This window comes from Stegastes partitus, unplaced genomic scaffold (assembly GCF_000690725.1).
Source record: "Stegastes partitus isolate 25-593 unplaced genomic scaffold, Stegastes_partitus-1.0.2 Scaffold773, whole genome shotgun sequence".
In the NCBI taxonomy this organism is placed as follows: Eukaryota; Metazoa; Chordata; class Actinopteri; family Pomacentridae; genus Stegastes; species Stegastes partitus.
Genome location: NW_007578504.1, coordinates 214,518 through 238,506, shown reverse-complemented (window position 1 = coordinate 238,506; position 23,989 = coordinate 214,518). Strand labels below are relative to the sequence as shown.

General features: G+C 43.8%; 1 protein-coding gene across 1 annotated transcript in view; it reads left to right on the top strand.

Moving 5' to 3' along the window:
- The window catches only part of wwox (WW domain containing oxidoreductase), a 146,714-nt gene that overhangs the window by 44,277 nt on the left and 78,448 nt on the right, over positions 1-23,989 (top strand). The window contains exon 8 of the mRNA XM_008291956.1: positions 1,334-1,598. Coding sequence (XP_008290178.1) covers positions 1,334-1,598 — 265 coding nt within the window. The remainder of the gene's footprint in view (positions 1-1,333; positions 1,599-23,989) is intronic.

The window sequence follows — 23,989 nt, the reverse complement described above, 5'->3', positions numbered from 1 at the left end:
CCTCACTCTTTGCCCTCCAGCTCCCTCTCTCTCTCTCCTTTTCTGCCTCCCCAACACATATACGCACCTTTCCTTCTCTCCTCTACAATCAGCGGTGGCCTTAACCCCTTCAAAGAGGGCTAAAGCAGGACCAGAGAGAGTCAGTTACACACTAACGCAGACTAGAGGGAGGGGAAGAAGGAGCGAAAATAGACAATATCTCGTATTACATCTTCCATTCTGTCCACCTCATTCCAGACCTATATTACATCTACTGAAGTCGCTCCCTTTTTTGTTTGTGTTATTTTCAGTTTCCGCTGATTTCCCGTTTATTCACTTAGCCTCCCCTCACAAGCAGTGTGTGACCCCTGACCTGGCAGCATATTGTATTCCCTAAGCTCCTTGTCCGCTGGTAAAGCATTGACCTATAAGGGACAGGAATGGGAAAGATGGATACACGAGTAATGGCTGGACACTTTATCAGTTTCCACCACAGGGGCTTACTGTGGAATTGACCCAGTGCTGGTTTGCTTTGCCCTCGTACTGCATCAGATCTGGTCAAACAAGGGGAGATAATATCCCTAATGAAATTACCTCTGATAGATCTGAGCTGCAGCTCTGGCACCGCAGTTTTATGCACACAGTATATGTTTTGTTAACCAAAATCCCTATATTTTGCGACGTTAGCGTGTTTGGATAATCAGCTATAGGGTAATGCATTGATTGCAATATCACTGCAAGATCTCTTTCAATTTTTTACTATATCCCGTGAAGAAATTTAGGGGAAAAAAAATACATTAGGTGCTCAGGCAATTGATTTATCAACCTCTACTTGCTAAAGTAGTTACGAAGTTGCAGCACATGAAATGAAAAGCCTGCAGATGTTGTAATTTAGCCAAGCAAGGATGTTGCGGAAGGCGACAGTAAACAAGAGGCAGCGAGCTTGTAAAATCACAACAAGGAAACCAGGTGACATTTTGATTGGTTGTTTTCTAATGACTGGATTAATATGTAGGATGTGTTCCACTGGTTTGGAGCCTATCTCTCTCCTCTTGCACAAATACACACACACACACACACACACACACACAGACACACAGAGTGTAGCTTTCGTGTCCGTGTATTGTGATGTTATTGTGTGACTGCATAATAACACAACGAGTAGTGTAATGTTTAAGGGGCCTTGTCAAACATCTGGAGTTTAACAGCTCTGTCGCAGGCAATTAAAGAACATCATGTCACGTCTTTGATTTGTATGCAGCCAGCACCCCACATCTGCCGGCAGAAAGCCTACACGCAGGCCGACACGGACCCGCTCACGCTCTAACTACTCTTAATGTGAACTGTGTTTCAGGTTCACGGACCTGTTAGACTCATGCGGCAAGGTGGACTTCGCCCTGCTGTCTCCGTCCAAGAAGGATTACTGGTCCATGCTGGCTTACAACCGGGCCAAGCTCTGTAACATCCTCTTCAGCAGCGAGCTCCACCGCCGCCTTTCGCCTCACGGTGTCACCTCCAACGCGCTGCATCCTGGAAACATGATGTACACCTCCATTCACCGGAGCTGGTGGCTGATGACCTTCCTCTTCACGCTGGCCAGGCCTTTCACCAAGTCTATGGTAAGGGAATTAAAAAAAACAAGCTTGAAGTAACGTGGTGTATGAACTGCACGAACTGTAGCACGACCCAGCCAAAAGGTCCACAGAAACACATTGAAACTACAATTTACATTTGATGACTTCTGCTTCAGTAGCTCTGCAGCTAGTTCTATTTTTTAAAACAGAAACCATATCTGTTAATACACGACGCCATATTACTGACTTATTTTTTTCTGACTCTGATGTAGTTCTTACTGAGCCTATGTATTTATCTTGGCACGTTCTTGGGAGAGAGGACAGGAAAAGGATGGAGAGGCGTTGATCTGCTGAGGGCTCAGGGAGAGAGTCTGGGTTTCACAGATAGAGAGATATTCTGTGGTTTGTTTTCCTCTTCCTCCTGTCACTGTTTATTTAACTCTGAAAGGCCGTTCTCTCCTATCCTCTCACCACGGTAGGTGATATTCCAGATCCAGTGTACTGCGACTATTAGGTTACAGTAAATGCACTTCCCATTTCGAGTCTCTTCTCCTATGCAGTCATGTACTCTAAGAACTAAAATAATGAGCACTCTGTCAGATATGTTTTTACTATACACCCCGTGCCCATCAGGAGAACCTATTACCAGATATTTTCAGATGCATTATCTCAAGGCCTGACTCATATTAGCAGACGGACTCAACCTTGTTTTGCAAAGACTTGTCTGAGAGCAGACATCCAGTGGAGACATTATGTCCTCACAGGCTGTCTTGGAGAGACACAAAGAATGAAGGACGGCAGGTGCTGTGCTGAAGGGACCTGTTGTTTTTATGCATTTACAAGTTTAATTTTGGAGCAACAGTAAAACTAGATAGCCTCAGAGAACTGACAGTCCATTGTGATGAAGGTGGCTAAAGTTACTACATGTCCTGTGCCACTGGAAGCTGCGGTTTTTTGGTCAACAGCTCCTGGTTTCGGTCATTCTCTAGTGAGGAAGGAGCTGAAACTGGTGTAAGAGATACAGCAGTGGTTTGGCTCATCTCAGCATATAGTATTGTCTCTAAGACCAAACTACTGCAAAGGATCCTTTACCTTGGAGCTGGTGTCATTGTTCTGGAGTTCTACTTTGAGTATTACATCTGTACATGTTATTGTGCAGTAAATGATTTGTATGTATGTGTTGGAGAGCGCACACAAGTTCTTATGAGGTGATGTAAGGTGCCTGAGGTTAACGTCCTCACAGGCTGTTGGTATGAACGATAAAATCCAGCATGATGTGATTTATCTTCGTCTAGTCTTGTGTCCTGTGCTTTTCAATGGATAGCAGCACTCTGCTCTTAAGGCTCCGTAGCCTTGTAATATATATTTTACTTTGACTATTACATCTCTCCATTTGCTGTTCTTCATACTTTATCAATTTAGTGTTTGCACTGGAGTGAAAATGTGATGTGTTGAAAGGCAGGGTGGCGGAGTTTTAGTGAAGCGTTGTTCTGATCCATCATGTTTGACAGACGCAAGGCCTCGGGCCGTCATTTGTCTTTCCGCCTTTTGACATAGGATGAGAGATGAGGGGAACTGCTCCTCAGCACCTTTCACAAAATGCCAAGCTGAACATTTCCTCAGTTTGACTACTTCTGTCACCAAACACTCTTTTTTTCTTCTTCTTCTCCTCCCCTCTCTCTTTACTTAAACATTTTTCTTCTTATCACTTACTGTCTTGTTTCATTCTTAAAATCTGTGTCGATTTTAGCTGGGACAAAAATTATTTTAAAATGCTTCTTTTTCTTTTTAAATCCCATGTTTTGGAAGAGTACCCTAGAGTGGATGACACTAACCTGCTCATGTTTTGGATGTGAGCACACAGTTGTAATTAGCATAGCGGGTTTCTCCTCGGGAATGGGGCAGCGGCTTTTCCACATGTCTTTAATTAAACGTAGTGTAGATGTTAGTAAATATTAAAGGACAAAGGTAGAGCTAGTAATTAAATTCTGGGGTGCTGACACAGCGATTAGCTAAAACTCATGTCTGATAAAGGCCACACGCAGACACACCGCCTTACGCACAGACACACACAGATACACAGGCACACCCTTAAGCTGAGCATTTGCTCTTATTTAAATCTGGGCTTGATAAGGCCCCTGAAAGTGTATCCTCTTTAAAATCCCACTCCTCACTCCTTCTGCCCCCACATTAAGGGCTTAATAAAACAGTGATATTATTTCAGTTATTGGTTGCAGGGATATGAAGATGGTATCGCTTTAATTGCTTGCGTACGCTTGCGGGATCCATGGAGATTGTTCTGGGATGCAAACATAAGCAGAATGTCGACTCCAAAAAACAATCACAAAGCCCCCGTGTGTGTTCTTGCGCAAATAACCAGCCTCTCATTTAAAACACAGGTTTGATTTATAGGAGCACAGGTGGAGTGATATACAGTTTCTCTACGCGAATAGACACACACGGACCAAGCGCGCACATGAATTCACAATATGGAGACAGCTGAAACACCTGGAGCCACATGTGGTCCTAAATCTTTAATTTGATTGTTGTAGTAACGGCGGTGAAATGTCATGTCAGGCCATACGCTCCGTAATTGGTCATCCAATCGCGTTCATACTTTCTTCCTTCATTAACTGCATCTCGTCACTTTTACACTTAACTTTTACCTCCCGTTTGTTCATGTTTCTCCCAAAAACATATTTTTGATCTCCTCAGTTTTGCATTCTTTGTGTTGTGGTTTCTACTTAAGAGAAAGAAACTTCTCCATTAGCAGGGAGCACAGCCCACTCTGCTATTGATGTACAGAGCTGATTCCATTTTGCTGAGTTGAGAAAGACATCTATAAAGAGCCATGACATTTTAATCAGCCAAACTATCTCTCACTAACATCATGTTCCCCTCCCCGTGCCTTGATCTACTTATCAGAGATTGTGCAACCAGGCCTGTAACTCCTGTTTCTTTAATTCAGCGTGTTTAGAGTGGGAGTTTTCCCTGTGTCCTTTGGTGTGATTATCAGCATTGAATTATCTGGCCCGCAGTGGCGCGCATGCGACAGGGACCTAAGAGAGAGCAAGACGGGCAAAAAGCAGGCGTTATCGCAGCGCCGCGATTTAGTTGCAGCAATTTAATGCTCAAAATTTGATTGATACAGATCTCGGCTGATTTATTTGATCTGGCATTGTGAGATTTTTGGGCCTTTCCAGATTATGTATGTGTCGTAAAAGCGGCGTGATGGGATGCTTTGAACCCAAACTCTGGAAGTACATTTAAACAGCACATAATGAATTTCAGTGACTGTTGCAGTTATTAGTTGGGCTGTAACCTTTGTGAAGTTGTCACCGTCTTGTCACGCTGAATCGCTGACCCTGTGACATTTTGTTGACTGACTGATTGCTCCCTCAAGATCAGTGTACCCTCAGGCTCTGAGCAGCTGGGCTCAGCCTATACCCATCTAATCTATACCTTAACTATAGGCACAGACAGTGCTGAGCTGAATGGAGATCAGTGTGGGCAGTGGCTCCAGTTCCTCAGCATCCACTATAATGGATGAAGAGAGGGGAGGGGAGGGGTGTTGTGGGCACAAAGTCTCTGCTGGCCCAATCAGACACTTCAGTTCCCCCAGGGGCCGGTTTCATCAGTGCTCTCGCCTAGTCCCATGCTTCTTAGCGTTTTAGCATGATTATTTTACCCAGGATCCTGCCTCGGGCACCCGGCCACCTTTTTACATATGCACAGGCTGAACTTTTGACCAGGCACCAGCAGACAGGGCTGCTTTAGAGAAACAGTAGTTCAGGCAGGAGATGTGGGACTGCCACTGCCTTGCCTACTGTGACCAGGAGCTCAGTCCTGAAGTTCGGGGCTTAACCCCAGAGACAGATCCCGCAAAAGAGACATCAGCATAACAGACGCACAGAGGAATGGGTGACGGTTGTTGTGTGCGAGCGCAGCAGCCGCTGTGACTTCGGTATCAGTTTCTCTCCTGCAGACAGACATAAGGTCAGATGCTCTATCTGCTATCTGGTGTAGTCCACATACGTAGAAGCTCTGCTGTACACCTAGGCAGCCTGTGTGCATGTGTGTGTGCTGCTCAGCCATGTGGAAAGAAAGAGGAGCAGAGGTCCCAATCTCCCCACCAGCCCCCCTTCTCCTCTGCGGGGTTAGATGAGCTGCCAGGCCGTTGTAATAGAGTCCTCTTGGATGATTAGGAGCTACACAGGAGGGGGTCAGCTCCAGCCTGACTGGAAACACTGTCTAGGCTTCTCTTCCCCGCTGTAGACAGAATATTACACATTATTGAGGTTCATACGCTTAAACAGAACGTCTCTGATGATTCACAGATTTCCTTTCGAGGCCATGCTTTAGGTCATTTTTTGAGGGATCAGTGTGATATTCCTTGCAGAGCGTTCCTGCTGTGCTGCTGCACTATGTACGGAGGAGACAGAGATGTAGAGGGAGAGAGACATGCACAGGGAGAGAGAGACACACACAGGGAGGGAAAGATGTGTTGGTGTGGGGATGGATAAAAGCATACAATCCCATTTGGCTGTATTGACATGTGTGTTCCTGCCCAATCCTGTTACTGGGATTATTGTCCACGGAGATACCATTTCATTAAAGAAAACACACACATACACACACATACACATACACATACACAACCTACACACACACACACACACACACACACACACACACACACGCACACTTACACATGCAGTGGGTGAACAGAGATGGCCTGAGGCCTGGTTATGTGCTCCATTGCACAGGGAAACTGTGTAAATGGTTTATTGTGGATGAGTTGATGTGATGGAAAGCGTGTCTGGATCAATAAAGAACCAATCAAATGCTGACAGTCTGCTACTGTATGCAGTCAGTCATTCACCCCTCGTGCCTGCGTACAGTTACACAACATGAGTGTGAAGGAGGCACGAACAATATCCGTGTTGAAAACAGAAGAAGTTGAAGGAGAAAGAAGAAAGTAGTTTTTCAACATTGAAACTTTTGAGAATTTTAATTTAGCTGCTTAATCCTGCAAGTGTGTCGTCTTTTTTTTTTCAAGGGTGCATTGGTTCTGCCTGTAACGTTTTATGGGATGTTTTTGTGTGACAGACTAACATTTGTTTGTGGAAAAAAAAAAAAACATCACTTAAAGCCTCAACCACTTCCTCTCTGCTCCTCCAGCTCCAGACACCTCAGGGAGGCCATTAGGACGTCTCCCCCAGCTGGGCTTGTCTGAGTCTGGGCTGAGTCTGAGTTGGGGCTGGGCTAAATTACCCAAGAGCCACAGGTCAGAACCAGCTAGACCTTCATTGCCAAGGGACTCCCTCTCTAATAGAAGGGATCAGAACAGGCCAAAAAGCCAGAAACTGACCTGGCCAGAGAGACATCCTTACTCACTTACCCTCTACTCTTCCACATCGCCTCCTTCGCCCTCCGTCTCTCTTACCTTTAGAGCTTCAGAGCTTTTCTCCTGCAACCCTCAGAGCGGAGAGATGTAACCTATCACCCTTTTCTCACCCGTCCACTGGCGCCGCTTTCCCGCCGCTGACCCTCACAACTCGACACACACATTTGCACAAGCGTACACACACACACACACACACATATACGCCGCTCCCTCCCCTCTTTGTTGTGACACAGAGCTGATGGACTATTTTTCAAATTGATTTCAAAAATGTACATAAGCAGCCGATCCCCTAGCCCAGATTACCTATTGATTTTTAATATGAAAAGCTCATTATATAAGCAGGAACTGCAACACAAAAAGCTAGCCAACCTTTGCATAAATCCTTTAATTGAATTTCCAGAGCCCGTGGTTCTACATTTTTTAATTAAATCCATTTCTTTTTTTAAGGGTTGCTGTGTAATTTGCATGCTGTGAAGTGGGTGCTGTCCCAGATAAAGTGCCATTGATCCTTATTAAGGCTCACCTCTGGGCTCGCTGAAAACCAACCGCAGAAATTAAATGTGCTCATGGTGCATACACTTATTGCCCGCATGATAGGATTAGAGGTGGAGAGAGAGAGGGAGAGAGAAGGAGAGAGATAGAGATGGAGAGAGAAGGAGTGATGGGGTAAGAGGTGGGGGAGAAAAGGAAGGAGGAGGGGGGGTTATTATTAATAGTTGTTCATATTAATGTAATATTTCACCTGTCCTCCTGTGGGATGAGATTGTGAAGAGGTTGTTTATAAATACAGCTGGGTTCCTGTATTATTTGGGTTTCCTCAAACGTTCTCCGGTCTGCTCCCGTGGCCTGTCGCTGTGATTTCACATTTGTAGGTAGCATTTAAATCTGTCACCGCACTGACGAATGCGGCTGCAAGTTCATGAGTTGTTAAACCGGCCTGGCTGGAAAACATGCTCCTCTTTATGTGTATAAATGTATATATATATATTTAAAGAGGGTGCACAATTATATATTTAAACGAGGACTCTTGACGATATGAAGCCAATGATCATATCTCACATTGATGCTCAGGAGGTCATGATTGTTAGGAGGTCACGATCTGCAATCTGTCTAAGTCGAGGGTGTTTAACTACCTATTTAGGGATTAAATGATACTTAATTTTCTTGTCCTTACCCTGTTTAGCATCTGGTAACACAGAGTGTGCAAAGGTGTAGGTGTGTGTGGTTTTTATCCTGCATTTGTTCTCCGTGATAGCCCGGCAAAGCAGGCCTCTCCCTTTCCGTCTTCCTGTGCGGCTGTATGCAGACGGTGGAGTAAATCAATAGGGATTAACCTGTGACCTCAGCCACATACTTATAGCCCAGTCCTCGCTGCTCACACATCTCTCATCAGTTTCACTTAAACACTGCACCTCACTCAATAAGGCACCACACGCTAATTCATTTCAAAGATGGAGAGGCCCCTATCACAGACCTCTCTTTTACCATAAACTCACACACACACACACACACACAAGCAAACACACACACACACACACACACACTATAGACAACAAAATAAACAACAGAAAAATAAAACTGGGGCCAGTTTAGTTTGATGTAATGGCTGTAGCATCACAGGCATTAAAATAGTCATGAGATCTTTCATGTTATTGTGCATTTAAAGGGCTGCAGAAGAAAAGACAGTGGATGCAACTAATTATTATTTTCATTATTAGTTTTCTGTGATGTCTTCAAATGTTTTACGGTGCCCAGGTGTCCAAACCTTTAAGATATTTGATTTAAAACCACACAACATTCACATTTGAGATGCTGGAACCAGCAAATGCCATTTTTGCGTCACTTAAACGATTAGATAAATATTAAAATGTTTGCGGATTAGCTTCAGTTTATTAACTTATTGATTCATTCACCAGTTCATGTCTACCTCATATGAGATGGAATAACCACCCAGATTTCAGTGGTTGCAGAGTTTCTGTTTCACATGAATACAACAGAGGTTACATTACAATTTTCATTCGAACCGTATCAAGACATTAACACCAAAACTATCTGCACTGCTAATAGCCACTGCAGGTTTATGAGAAAATGTTTTATTGTAATTTGGGTGAATTGACTCTTTTAAGTGCTGAAAGCTCCTTCTAATGGCTTTTAGTTTTTCACTGAAGCCAGGCTGAAAATGGCTGTCCCAGAGGGATATTTTTTCCCCTCTGATCGACAGAAGATAGTCTAAGAAAGAATGACATGGTTCACGAAAAACAACAACAACAAAAAAAACAACAACATTTTAGTCTGTAAAAGTTCCTTAAACATTGAGGATGTTCGACTTTCCCTTTGGTACAAACACACATACTTTCTCCGTCTTCCTCTTGAAATATCGACATGGGCTGACTGATTGGTCTGATGTCTCTCTATCTTTTGTGTACTTGTGCATGTGAAAATGCGTGTGTGTGGCACGCATGCGTGTGTGTGTTGAGCGGTGCAGTGTCAGCAGTATGTGCTGCAAGTATTGACCCAGGCCTGTCCTCTGCTCTGACTGGCTCTTGTCCCTAACTTGTCATCTCTCTCTCTCTTTCTTTTTACATCGTGGATCTCTTCATGGTTGAACTGATCAGTTTTTCACTGCCTTTTTTGTGTAACTCTTCCAGCTTTGTCCTTTATTTAATAGATTGAGATGTTTAATTTGTGTTACTTTGGCTGTAGCATTATTGTGCATTACATACTTTGCATTTAAACACATTCATCTTACAGGGGTTAGAGATGTCTGTGGCCTCAGTAATGCATAGACTGGTACCTAAGAGCCTAGCAATGCTTTTAACCCACATACAGGTTCACATAATGCTCATTACTGAGTGATATGGAAGGTCAGATAACACACAGAAGAGGGGGCCTTTTGTACCGAGACACACGGAAATATAAGGAACATTTCACCTCTTCTTCCCCCTGATTCTGAAAGCAGACTGGTTATCAACATTCTGTATTGCAATCTAAAACATCTGCTTGTCCTCATTCACTCCCGTCTGTCCAGAGCAAACAGTTGCTACTCACTGAGGTGTACGAGGGTGCTGGCCACAAACAAAAGGCTTTGATTTCCCTCATTTCATTTCATAATCCAATCAATCAGACTAATACAGCTTGGTTCCTTTTCTGTCCTGCCTTAACCAACCAACCATACATATTTACCCACACACACACATGCGGAGCGCGTCCTAAATGCCTGTGGAGCGGCTCGTTCCAGTAGTGGGGAGCCCCCCTGGGGTTAGACCACTCTATGTGCTATTGATTACATTGCTGTTGTATGTTGTGCTCAATCATGTGTTCCATGCGTCTGGCGTTGTCCTCTCCCACCTGGCCCATTAGATTAGGCTAATGCATTCAACCATTGATTAGTCATTACACTCAGACCTGATCAGCCAATCGCCTACCTGGTTTGACTCTGCTTGACCTGTGAACCCTGGCTCCCGTGTCATCTCGCCACCTCTAACATGTTAAACACACACACAGCTCACGGCTCCATCTGATATGCATCATGTTGGGGTTATGGGAGGTACGGTTCAGCTGGGTTCACTACCTGTATGGTATTCAATACTGATAGCATTTCCACGCGTTTCCTAATCACATGCAACAGAGAGCTATAGATTGTAGCGCCGAGCGCGGTGGCGTTGCACCTGCCATTGATCTCATAATTTACCGTGATTGAGCTTATTGTTCAGAACTTCACCTTACAGAAGTCATAGCGAAATCACGATGCGTGAAGTATGCCTCACGTACACCTCTCCCCTGCAGCGGTAGAATATTACTCCTACGTGTACTCAAGTACTGGACTGGAGGACAAAATTGTGATATTTGTACGTAATTTGAGCATGTTATTGTTACACTATTTCATAATTTAACCCTTTTCTTTAATCTAACAACTGCAAGAGACGCTTTTTTTTCGCTCATTGCTATGCATTAAATGACCCACCATTAAACACAGTGGCCTCTGATTTAACATTGTGCATCCAAAATATTGTAAGTTGCGCTGAAAGGACCAATATCAAAGCAGCAGAACAAGAGAAATAGCCATTTTCTTTATTCAAAACATCCCCCTTCTTTGTCAGATCTACTGCCTACATTACCCAGAATGCAAACAGCAACAGTTTGGTGTGAGCCGTAGGTTTCGTAGCAAATAAGTTGATAGGCTCAAGCAGAGATAAGGATCAGGCTGCCAGATGTTTTTCCTCAACTTCAGCCCCAACTGTTGCTCACACTTTGATGCGTCGTCCAGTAATGTAATATATAATGCTGCAACACTGACAGGACCTCTTCTGCTTTATAATGACACTTTACAGCCTGCTTTTGTATCTTCACTAGTTGGCTTTTAAATTCAATGTTTTTAAATTGCAGTATTGCTTCTTTACTCACCACTAGTTCCATGTTCCTGTGCGACTCAACCAGACTTTCCAGATTTGTACACAGTAAGCCAGAAGAAGAAATTCTCTCTTTCGGCTCTATCCGAACATCCAATGTCAAGATTCTCACCTTGACAGTTGTGCTTAAGAAATAATAAGTAAGTCTCTCCCTCTCCCTCCACTCCCATCCTCCTTATTTGCTCTTTTCCCTTTTCCCCTCTGTACAGTATTGAGTCAGTCTGTGAGGAATAGCTGTTTTAGGGACAGTCCTATTGATGTGTGTGTGTGTGTGTGTGCAATGTGAAGCACAGAGCTGAGTGATCGGGGATAGATGTCCTTATTGGATATGAGCTGGCTACTCCGTGGCTCTGCATTAAATTTGTATTGAATAGGAAATTAATGAATGGATAATTTTATTGATGTTTCTGGTATTGAACATATAAACAAAATGTTCTTTTGAAGCATTGTGTGAGTGTTGCACCCCAGGGGGAGGGAGTGGTCCCACTTGTGCTTAAGAAAGAATAAGTCCATGTTAAGTCCATAGTGTATTGGAAAAGTGAGCGAACGGATCGATCGGAACTTGGTGCTTGAGACACACTTTAATTGTATTATTTTCTTTCAGATTTCTGTCCTCCCACATCCATCTCGACGCAGCAGAGACAGATCTGATATGTATTGCAGACATTGTCGTGAAGACAGATTTGAATTTATCGAACAGTTTCAAAAAGGAATTTGTTCGGCTGTTATTTGTAGACCCATACGGACCATAAGGGGATGTAGTTATAGTGAAGTGTTTGACAAAGGAGCCATTTTTTTTTCTGTTTTCTGTGACTTTTTTATTTTTTTTTGTCTAAGTGCTCTGATGTCTTTTTCTGTTTCTGTTCAGACGGGTTTCCAGGTTGTCCGTCTGTCTTGTCCATTTCGTTCTCGTAAATGTAATTTTCTCTTGAACGCCTTGAGGGAATTTCTTCAAATTTGGCACAAGCGTCCACTTGGACTTGAGGATGAATTGATTCCAGCTCGGTGGTCAAAGGTCAGCGTCACTGTGACATCAAGATGTTGTCGAGAAACACTTTTCTGGCCATTATTCAACTCCGTAACTCGGGATCAGAAGGAGAGATTGTGGGCATATTTCACATTCGATCGGAATTTGCAAGCACTTTAAAACTGTGCTGATTGTATAGATCCTCTGTGCTGTTGGGTTAAAGATGTATCTAAGGCTTCCACTTTTTTGAATTTGTAGCTTATTTGCATCAACTTCTATATGTGAAGCTCTGTCTAGTCTAATGGCTACAACTCAATGTTTAATCAGAACCAGCTTTCTTGGCTGAACATGTGAACACATCCAAGAAATTTGACTCTGATTTCTGTTTCTCTCAGTGAACATACACACTTTAAGGTATTCTCAATATCCAAAGTATTCCTATATTACACGCGTCTGGAGCGACATGGATGTAAACCCGACTGGTTGGCGGAGGCATATAGAGTAAAACCGGAAGGCGGCGATTCTAGTTGTGTAGGTTGAATCGGCGCCGCTGCTTTCCGGTCTTCGGAATCAAACACGTACAACTTTCTCAAAGTGGAGATAGACCGTTTCTTTCACTGCGATTCGGATGGGAAGAGATCAAAGCGATGAGAGATGGCGAGTGGAGGAAAGTTGTTTAATTAAAACGAAGCGATGAAGTTGGGGGCGGGGGGTAAGAGGGATGTTCTTTGATGCGTGTTCTGGATGCACCGTATACGTTATGCAGTTATTACACACAATTTTGTTTAAGAGGTTCCAGCGGAGGGTGGGACGGTAGGAGGTGTTGCAGACGCAGGGAAGGAGAGAAGGAAGGGGTGAGCTTGATGAAGTTTCTGATTATCCAACCTCCTCTGGCACTGGGAAGAATTACTGAATGCCATTTGGGTCAGTGCTCTTTATGGAACTACATTTATGAAATACATCTCTCCCCCCTCTTTCTTTCTCTCTTTTCCCGTCTCTCCCTCTTTGTAACTCTCCCGTCCTCCCTCCCTCTCCTCTAATTGGAGATGCAATAAAGGTGTGTGGGGTCAGTGGTTCTTCAAGGTGAGGCCGCATGTCTGTCTCTCTCTAATGTTCTCCTCCAGACACACATGCAACCCCACATTTTCTGCCTTGCTCACAGAAACCACGGGGGCCTAAAACCGTCGTCTGCGCCTCAAATAACTTTAACTCTTGCCGCTCGCCTAATCTGCGATAACTTTCCTTCGGTAATATATGGCTCCATCAGTCGGCAGCTCGGTGCTCGCCGCCCTGCCCTCCTCTCTCGGCTACGCTCCGTGTCCTTGTGCCAGCCTGTTAAGCCAGAGGGCACGCTGTGGGTGAATCAGAGACAGAACTCTGCCAACACACCCAGCGGGAGAGGCCCTGCCAAGGGTGCCAAGGCCTCGAGAGAGAGGGGAAAAAAGCGAGGAGGCGCAGGGGGGGCTGGGTTGATTTGAAGTGCGATTATGGAAGTGAATGAAAGAAAATGAAGAAAGAAACTCAAAGAGAAGACCGAGAGGGTTGGTGTGAAGTTTGGAAGAGAATAAAGAGTATATGTTACAAGAGGGAAAAGAGAATGACCTTTTTGGTCAGTCCTCCCCTTAATTGTGTTTTTTGATTTAAAGATCCAGAGCGGCTGCCGAGCCATAAGTTCTCCAATGAGGTGCAGGCTCTTTGTGCGAGGAGCGCACTAACCCAGTACCACTGCAGGCCAGTAGGGGTCATTGTAGTTCAACTGACTGAGCTGAGAAACCTGATCGGGGAATGTTGAAGCTGCGGGACAGACAGCTGCGGTTCATTCGCAATCACAACTCAGTTGCCACAGAGCTGAATGTATGGAATTAAAAAGCTGCATTTAATCAAACATATTGTCTATTCTGTGCTACTTTTTGCAAACAGTAAGCCGCATTTAATTGCCGGTGGCCTCTGCAGGAGACCATGTGTCACTTTTGCTTCACCTGCTGGTTGAGCCTAATTGATTCAGCACTTGAGTTGGTAATTTAATGTCCGGGATGAAGAGGCCGTTGAAAACTCTTTGCCTCCAGGTGTTGTTTGGAAAACTACTGCTGAGAAATGACTGTAAAATCTGATCTCTTCAAAAAAAACGTCCTCCTTCACCAGACAAATGACAAACTGTCATTTCCTCTCCAGATGTGTATTTAGGTGTGTTTGCTTGAAGGAGTCACACAACACGTGGTTCTGTCTGCTACTGATTCAGTTTAATGTGTTATGATGGATATAGTTTTATTTTTCTGTTTTCATATGAGTAAAAGACCAAGAAACGTGACAGGGACTTTTCAAGATTTTGAAGGTGTGCTTAATGCACAGATTCTGCATTTGTTGAATCTCAACTCTGCGCTCAATTAAAGCTCTTAGTCTCCACCCTTAATTTGTGTATACAAATTAAGCATGCCACCGCTGCCATTGACCTCCAGTAGATGAATATTAGATGAAGCAGCAGCCAATATGTGAATAGCTGAGTTCAGGACAGCAACGATTTTAATGGCAGCAAGCAGCCATTAACAGTATATCTGAAAATAGACAGAGTATTTTCCATAGATCATTAATGACGGGAAATCTATCCCTCTTTCCCTTCCTCCATCCTTCAATATATATCTCTTTTCTTCTCTCTTTATATTTCTCCACCTTCACTGTATTTCACCCATGTCATTTTTTATTTGTGCCGAGCATGTTTCAGCTCCAGATCACTGCTGAACTCGCTGCTGCTTCCTACAGAGACCGAGGCCTTTCGAGCCTTTCCTATTAAAATGCACCAGATATTTGAATAGAGCCCACTAATGTCTGTTTAGTATATAATCCACGTCCCCTCCTCCCATATTCCTTGTTATTCTAGTTTAGTGCTGTAATCAAGCAGGGCTTGCCAATAAAGTTTATTGTACGGAGCTAAGTGTCAATATCACACACACACCCAGGGCAGAGAGGTCCCTTTAATTAGAACAGGAGAGAGAGGAGGCTGTGTGTGTGTGTGTGTGTGTGTGTCCCTGAATATGTGTGTTTGTGCTTGTGTTGATATGTATGTTTGGATTTCTTTGTTGATTGTAACCACCACAGACTGTAAATGCCATTCAGTGTTAACAGTAGGCCCGTTCTTTCTAAAAGCGACCACATGAATAAAAAAAATGTGGAGCCGGGAAAATAAAAAAATCATAAACGTGACACCGACATCAAAAAATTTCACTGCTTTTATGAACAAATCAATTCCAGCTTTACATGACTATCGAGCCTCGATGTTTTGAATCTATGTTGACTCTGAACAAACAATAATCCCCGCTATATGAAGTATTGATTAGACCTGCTCCCTCTCTGTGTGGCTTTATTAAAGGTACAATTGTAAAGGTCTTTATGATGATGGTATAACCTGACAGGAGAAAACTTTTTACCACCTCCAGGTGAAAACAGGCGCTGCTCTCTCTTTTTTACAGATGAGCCGCATTCAAGGTATTTATCAGCCTTTTCTTATGTGTTTTCCATAATAACACAATGAAAAATGTTGAGATTTCCAGCCCGCATTTAATTCAGAGTAATTTTTTTTAATTCCCTGAGTGGAAGCCAGTTTTCATTTTTCTCCACTGGCTCTATCTTTCTCACTGCGCTCTCCTCTCCTGCTATTAGGCCACTTACAAACAGCCTGGTTAATATGTAGAATCATATTACTGATATGAATTCTTTGATAAAAGACAATTTGAGCAAGGGCAAAATTGAAAACACCTCCCACTCCTAAACACAGAGTCCCGCGGTGGTGAGGGGTGGGCTCGCAGCTTCAATCAAATAGTAAAACACAAAACCATTTCCCATTACAATGCAAAGAGATTAAAGACAGATTAAACGTACTGTATGGGAGCCGGGGCCTATGCCAACCGCCCGATAGCTGTGTAGTCCTGACAGGGGAGAGGAGAAGATGAGGAGATGATGAGACGGGGAGGAAAAAAAGGAAGAAAAGAAAGAGGAGAGGAGAGGAAAGGAAAGGAGGAGAAGAGGGGAGGAGAGGAAAGGAAGGGAGGTGAGGGGTAAATGCGCGATGCGGTGAGGGAGAGCAGATGGAGGAGTAATTTGCGTGGGATGTGGTAGATGGGGGAAACATGGCTGTGTGTCAGTGCTGAGCGATGCCTCCCGTTCTGAAAGAAATCAATTTAGGGCGGGACGGGGACGCCGTGCATACAATAATTGAATATTACTGCTTACTATCTCCTTCACATGCAACTGCTCTGCTCTGCACCGTGAACTGTGTGGAGAAGTGAATCAGGCGGGTAGAGCGAGAGATAGGGGGGTTAGGGCAAAAAAAAAATATTGAAGAGGTTCAAGTACTGCACAGATAATACTCCAAATAATCTCTTCAAGTTGGAACACGATGGAGAAGAGGAGCTCGCATCACCGTGAGCGTCGCCTATCGTCGCCGTCCATCGGATCCAGCGGCCGTCCGTTCGTCTCTGCCGTCTGCCTCCGACCTATCAGATCCGTCAATTCTGTCTCAGCCGCACGGCATAATCAATAATCACAACTGTTAATCAATGGGCTTTTAAATAAGCATCGACCCTGCTTACAAGGTTAGCCTCGTTTATCGGTTTACATTAGGCAAAGTAACACAATAAACTGGTCATAAGAGCAGATATGTCTCCAAAAAAAAATCTAAAGTTGTTAAAGCTGAACCTCTCAGTCAGCACGGTTCAAACATCTGACCTCATGCGTGCTCTCGTTTTCTCAAAAACCAAAAGAATCAAAGGAAAAGCTCACATTGGCGCACACCTCGCACTGGTTTGCATAATTTGACTTTCTGTATCGTAGTCACAGCCTTGTAAACTGATGCAGTGATTTGGTAAAAAGCCCCGCAGAAGGTCAGTTTGGCACGAAATGTGTTGATAGGGGATGCACCTGTTTGGACTTTTTTGCTCGGTATTCAGAGGAAAAGAGCGTTAATCTCCACCTGCGATGAAATGACACAAAGTTTTCCATCGCTGCAGCTCACAATTAGTCCAGAATTGATTAAATCTAAGTTAATTCAATCTTTAATTTGCGCCTTATTTCCACACGGTTCCTCTGTACAAACGCTCATTAATTCTTTGAAATGATATCAGACTGCTCTGTTATACTATCATTTAATCATCTCTGAACATAATAATCATCCATATATCATAACGGATGATCAGGAAACATTTAATTAGGATAATTACTCATTAATCCACCAAAGGAGATTTTTTTTTTTCCTTTTTCTTTTTTTTTCTCCAGAAGGTGACTCAGAGATTGTTTGCACAGTTTGTGTGCGGATGGCTGTGTGTAAACCCGTGTCGTGCACATGCGTTTTGTCTGCGCGTATTTGTGCGTTCGTATGCATGCAGCCTGGTCTGTGTAATATTCGTCACTGTCTGATTTACTGTAGTGAGGTTGCCATAGTAGGCCGGGATCCACTGCATTTATCTCCATTTCTTAATGGTATTTCAACAGCTTCTACACCATCGGCTGTTTCTCATTTTAATGACTGGAGAAATGAGTGTGTGTGTGTGTGTGTGTGTGTGTGTGTCTTAGTGTGTGTGTGCATTTCCCCCCCCCCCCTTCAGTAGGATGCAGAGATGGGACTCAGCTACCTGGGCTGCTGTTTGTAAAGACACAACAACATCAACAATATTTTTTTGCCTGAGTGGGAGTTCTGATTGATGTGGTAGCGACTGGTGGCTATTGAAGTGACTATTGTTACACTGGTTGATGTGATTGAAATTGGGTTTTCTCTTCTACCCTGCTCACACAGATGACCCCCCCCACTCCCCTCCCCTCCCCTTCCTCCTCCTCAAACACAGAGATGGTTCCTACAAGATCTGACAATTACAAGAGGGGCTTTTAATCAATCTGGAATGCAGCTCGGAGGGCCAAGTGATGGCAGGGGAGGAAGAAAAGGAGTGATTACTCCCTCTCAATCTTTATCTCTTGTTCTCTTTCTCTCTCTCTCCCTCACTTTTGCTTTTTTTTTTTTTTTTACGTAGTCCATCCCCTGCGATTTGAGCCACAGACTATTTAAACAGCCCCCTCTCTTCACTTCCCTCTCTTTCTTCTCCTGTTTTTCCCCTCCCTCCTAGCTCTTCATGTTTGACTATTAGCTGACATGCACACAGGGAGCATCGCTCATCTCCCCAATTTCTCCTCCTCTTGCCTCGCGCCCACCCCTCTCCTCCTCCTCCCTTCTCACTTCTTTCTCCTGCTCCATGTGTAACTATTAGCAGACAAGCTCTCAGGGAGTCTGATGAATATTTTAGCAGCCGCGGGGAGGGGCTCCAACCCTCCTCCTCAGCTTCCAACACAACTAATGGACCAGAGTCAGTGTTTTCCTTTTGCACAACTTTACATTGCACTCTCTGTTTCCGCACTGCCCTGACATTAGCCTCTGCTTTGTTTGGTTCGTCCAGGTCGGCTCTGACCAGGAGCTGAGCTGTGTAGTACATGCAGGAAGCGTTTTTGCAACCTTTCCAACAACTTAATGCCAAAGACTGAATAGATTCATTTTAAAGCAAGGGCAGTGTGAAAGGTCATCAATGAGCTTTTGTCTCAATAATTTCCCTACTTAGTGCATCTAGCTTGTAGGTTTTTGTCAGAATTGTGAAGGAATACAATAGTTAGACTCTGCTCTTGGCTTTCTGTAAGGGACGATGCACTTTAGGAGACAGAATCAGACACTTCCTCAATGTTTTCCACCTTTTTGCTGTTTTAAAAAAACTTTCTAAATTGATTTTCTTCATTAAAAAAAAAAAAGCTCTTGCATGTTTTTAAGATGGTTTTTATCAAGTTGCATGTATTTTTTTTACATTGCTATGAGGTGAAATTCATTCTACTTCCTTTGCATTCTTAAGGATTCAATGTCATGACCAGACTTTAGCGCTACATGTCTAATAATGATGTGTATCTTCAGTAGAGTTGATTTGTAAACTGAATATCTTTGGTCAGACTAAACAAGCCATGTGAATGTGTGACCTTGGACTCTGGCCTTCTTAACATATCTGCTTCCAGCAATGTTCTGGCCTGTGAGTGAGTTTAGTTTCATGTAAATGTTCAGTAAAACCAAATTTGAAAAAGTACTACATTTCCACCTGATCCTTTCACTCCCTTCTCACTGCTTCACTTTCCACATTTTTTTCTTCCTTTCACACCTTCCACGTCTTGTCTCTCTGTGAGGTACAGTACACACTGTGTATGTGGGTGCTTTTACAGTGTGTGTGTGTGTGTGTGTGTGTGTGTGTGCACGCTAATCTTTAGATGAGGGGCTGGTGGTTAAATCATGATGCATAGTCCAGGGCTGCTCTGGCCACTGTCATTAATCAGTACAGGGGCGGGGGACGTATCTGCTTTTTATCCATCTCTTAAATCAGTCACTGCAGCTATCGGCAGCCCTCCCTCCTCTCCTCCCACCACCACCACCACCACCTCCCCTCCATCTCCTCCCTGTCCCCCCAGCATCCCTCCTCCACCCCTCCTCCCCCCCCACGGGCCGCTGATTGAAGTGGCATTGTTTGGGAGACAAGCGGCGCTCAATCAATAGGCAGTCTCACTAAATTACCGTTTGCATGAAAAATGAAGGGCCGCCCAACCTGACTCCATTCAACTGTGGATGTGCTCTCTGCAAGTGTGTGTGTGTGTGTGTGTGTGTGAGTAGATTGGTGCGACAGATAGAAATGTGTGTACTGTGGGGAAGAGTGCAGTGTGTGTGTTTGTGTGTTTGTCAAGGGACAGAGAAGACAAAGTGGGCAGGTAATAGAAGCAGGATGCGTCTCTCTCTGCTCCAGTGTAAAATCTTTGGAAGACCACCTACAGCTGCGCGGGGACGAAGCAGAAACAGGAGCTCAGGGTTTCCTGGTCATGTATTGATCACGGCTTGTTAAGGACTTGTGCTGTGGGCAGACACTGTGACCCTCACCCTTCACCTTCACCCTCCACCCTTCAACTTCACCTTTCACCCTCACCCTCGAATAACCCGCTGTACTGCTTCTTCTTCATTCATCTCCAATGTCTCCGCCGCTCAGCTGAGAGGAATTCAGGGGGCTGGATTGATCTGTTTGGATTTTTTTTATGTGTGAGTGTGAACACATGTACAGATCTACTGTTGGAGGGGGGGGAAGAAAAAAAAAATCCAGCCTTCAGTGTGTGTTTGTGTGTGGATTTGGATGGCCAAGGTAGGCTGGAGTGAGGTCTCAGCCTCTCTGCCTGTTTTTGCTCCGCCCTGACCTCTGGCTATTAATCATCTCTAGATCTGTGTTTACCCTCAGTTCAGCTCTCCAGCACACAGGCACCTAGAGGGGCAATTAGAGAGGAACTGCCGCCCCAGCACAGAGGATTGCCCCCCTCCTCTAGTCGCACACAAACACACACACACACGCACAAAGTAAGCCACTGAGAAACAGGACCTAGCCTCACCCAGAAAGCCAGCTATAATGTTTTTATTTACTTTAAAAGCATCCTGCTGTTAATACAAGTGGCATATCACAATGCTGCCATTATATTTGTATGGGAGAGAGTTTGCACATCTTTTTGTTCAAGCTTGTTATATGTGTGTGTGTGTGTGTGTGTGTGTGTGTGTACATGTGCGCATCTCCCACCCCCACAGGGCATACCAAACATGCATTAGTATAAGTTGCGCAGGCTGAGTCTCATCCAGTGTACATATGGTAATGGATGGTGTGTGTGGAACATGTCAGCCACCTCATCATGTAAAAGCCTCCGTGTACAGGAGGGAGCATAGAGGGCTGGCAGGTAGGCATTAGGCAATATAATGGCCTCTATTTTTACACTGTGGAACACAGTTGAAGAGGCGACGCTTATGAAGCTTTCAAAAAAGCAGACACGCAAGTGGGGGGGTGTTATAAGTGGGTAAGTGAGAGAATAAAGCTGCTTTTCAAATCGCCTGACTGTTGGACCCGTTTGTCTGTGCCAGTGTGTCTGAGAACAGGTGCACGCGTGTGTTTTTGTTTGTGTGCACGCATTTGCGCAGTCCGGCGGCGACGCGGTAATCCATTTTGGATTTTGTTTCTCCGATTGATCAGAGGAGTGAAAAGAGAGGCTTTTGATGAGATGCTCAACTTTCGGATTGTCACAGAAAGACTCCCTCATCCATTTTTAATCTGAATCATACATCAGATTCTTGGTGTTCTTCAGCCGCCAACTGAATGTTTCCTTGAACTTTTAATTAGTTTCAGCACCTGCATACGTTCTCACACACACCTTCGCCCGTGTTTGCGGTTGGAGGGAGTGGGCCAGGGTCTTGTGCTGAGTGGATGTAGGCCTGCCCTGGGCCTGGGGAGGTACTTAATCTCTGTGTGTATGACATGTGTGAGCTCAGGGTATTGTACTGTATGTTTCCCTCTCACTCAGCTGTACTTAATGTAGCCCATAAAGGCTACACAACAATAAGCTACGCCTGGCACTCAGGCCACCATTCCGCACTACACTAGCCCGCTGAGCAGGATAAATGACTCCTATAAACCTGTCACACACATACATACACACACACTGGAGCGTGCACAGACTATAGAAAGTCATCTCCCCGGCTGTAGAGGATCTGCTGTGGTTCTCGGTGCGGTTGTGTGAAGTTTGTTTCACTCTTGTGCGGCGCACTGTAATAACCAGAGCACTGCTCGTAAAAAAAAAAAAAAAAACCTGAGGTAAGAAATATGGACGGAAAAAGCTTCTTGTTATCTGGAATCCTCACACTCAAAAGATATTAATGGAAGCATAGCATTCATGTGATGGTTCCATTATGCATTTGTGCATCAGTCCCAATTGATGCAATCCCTTTCTATTCCTTCACCCTGGCCCAGTGTTTAATCAGTGGCTGAAGACAGATCCAACTTCCCTAATGTCCTGGACCTCCCCCTGCATCTCACCCAAGAAGACTGATCTACATTAAGAGGGGATAAAATAGCCCTTCCATGTGATGGCTAGCCACAGTGTTCGTAAATGAATGCCATTTAAAATCCATAAAACTGTTATTCTGCATAATACCTTATGAATATATGTGCGCATGAGAAGTAGTTAAGCATTGGTGGGTGTTGTGTGTCCGGCGATAGATGGCCCGAGGATATGCTTAGGTGTGTGCGCTGTACTTTTGTGTGTGTGTACGTTTGCATCTGTGTCTGATATTACATACGCACTGTTATGAGTCTCTGAGATTGAGAGGATTTTATCTATCATTTTTACAAAAACACCCACTAACCATGCTGACTGAGTGCATTGTAGTGGGAGCAGTGAAAGAGCTATTAGTCTATTTATGGATCCGGCGTGGTGTTTATCAGTCACACACTGACTGTGACACAGACAGCATCATCTGGCCCCTCGTGTTGGTTTTAATGATTTTCCTGTTAAAATTGTCAGTGTCATGTTGCTTTTGTTATTTTCACAGTTGTCCTGGCAACCACAGATGAAAACGGCGCACGCAGGTTTAGTGGCACCCAACTTGATTTTGATAAAAATGTAAATGTGATGTAAATCCTAATATTTATTCTTTCACTTAAAAAGAAGAAAATGAAAAAGGCTAAACACATTATCTCTGTATTTTTATGTCTTGCCTATTTTGGCACCAGCCGTGGCACTCATAAATAAACCACATAGATAATAGTCGTCGACGAGAAATCCATTTTCATTCTTGATATTTATTCAAGCAGTTCTCTCCCATGTTTATACAATCCAGAGTATTAAAAGATTGATTCAATTTTATGTTTTGGAATAAAATGCAAACAAAAACAGATGCTTGTGTCTTTCTTCCCCCTTCCAAGCTGAGGAGGTATTGTGGTTTATGTAAACCATAGATCTCTGAGCTCTATTCTGGGCCTGGAGCTTCCCAGAAAGACAGAAAGAGGAGGCAGAGAGGCTGAAGGTAGACTGCTGTGCTTTGCAGCGAGAATACTGTGTGGGTGAGAGCAGAAGGCTTAAAGATGTTGTCTGTCTGAGGCTTGTTACAGCTACTATAATGTGACCTGATTTTAGTTACTATAATGGGTTTGTGTACCGACGTACAGCTTAACCTACAGGATAGACTGTTCGTTTATTGTCATAATATACAATATATTGTGTTTCATCCATTTCAGAACTATTAATTTAATAAACCCTTGCTATCTAATCATATGAATCTGTAAACTTGTGTTATGCCTTAAATCCAGGTGTTGAACCTCCCTACATTTTAAGCATCAGCTTTCAGAAAAACATCAAGACCCTTTTGCATCTTTTCTTACAGTGTCTGTGTCTGTTTTTATACTGTAGAAGTCATTTGAAGTAGTTTTTCTGAAAGATTTTGGTGCAATTGTCAACATGATTTGTTATTTGGAGCTAATGGTTGAGCTCTCAGAAACATGCAAAACCTTCAAGTGTCTCATATTCTCAACTGACATGTTGCAAATAAATTTGCAAATCAGGTTTAAACATAAAACTTTGAGGGATTAAACTATAGGTTAACAAATCCGCAAGATCAGGTGACGATCTTGATGATATTAAGTTGTGTGTTTATGAGGATGTGAGGATCTTTAGGAGTACTTACTAATGGGATTTTCCCAGTAGTCACCATCATTCTGTGTCTTGACAAAATAACGGGCCTAATGAAGGATAGTTTATCTACACCAGGGGTTCCCAAATGTTTTAACCTTGA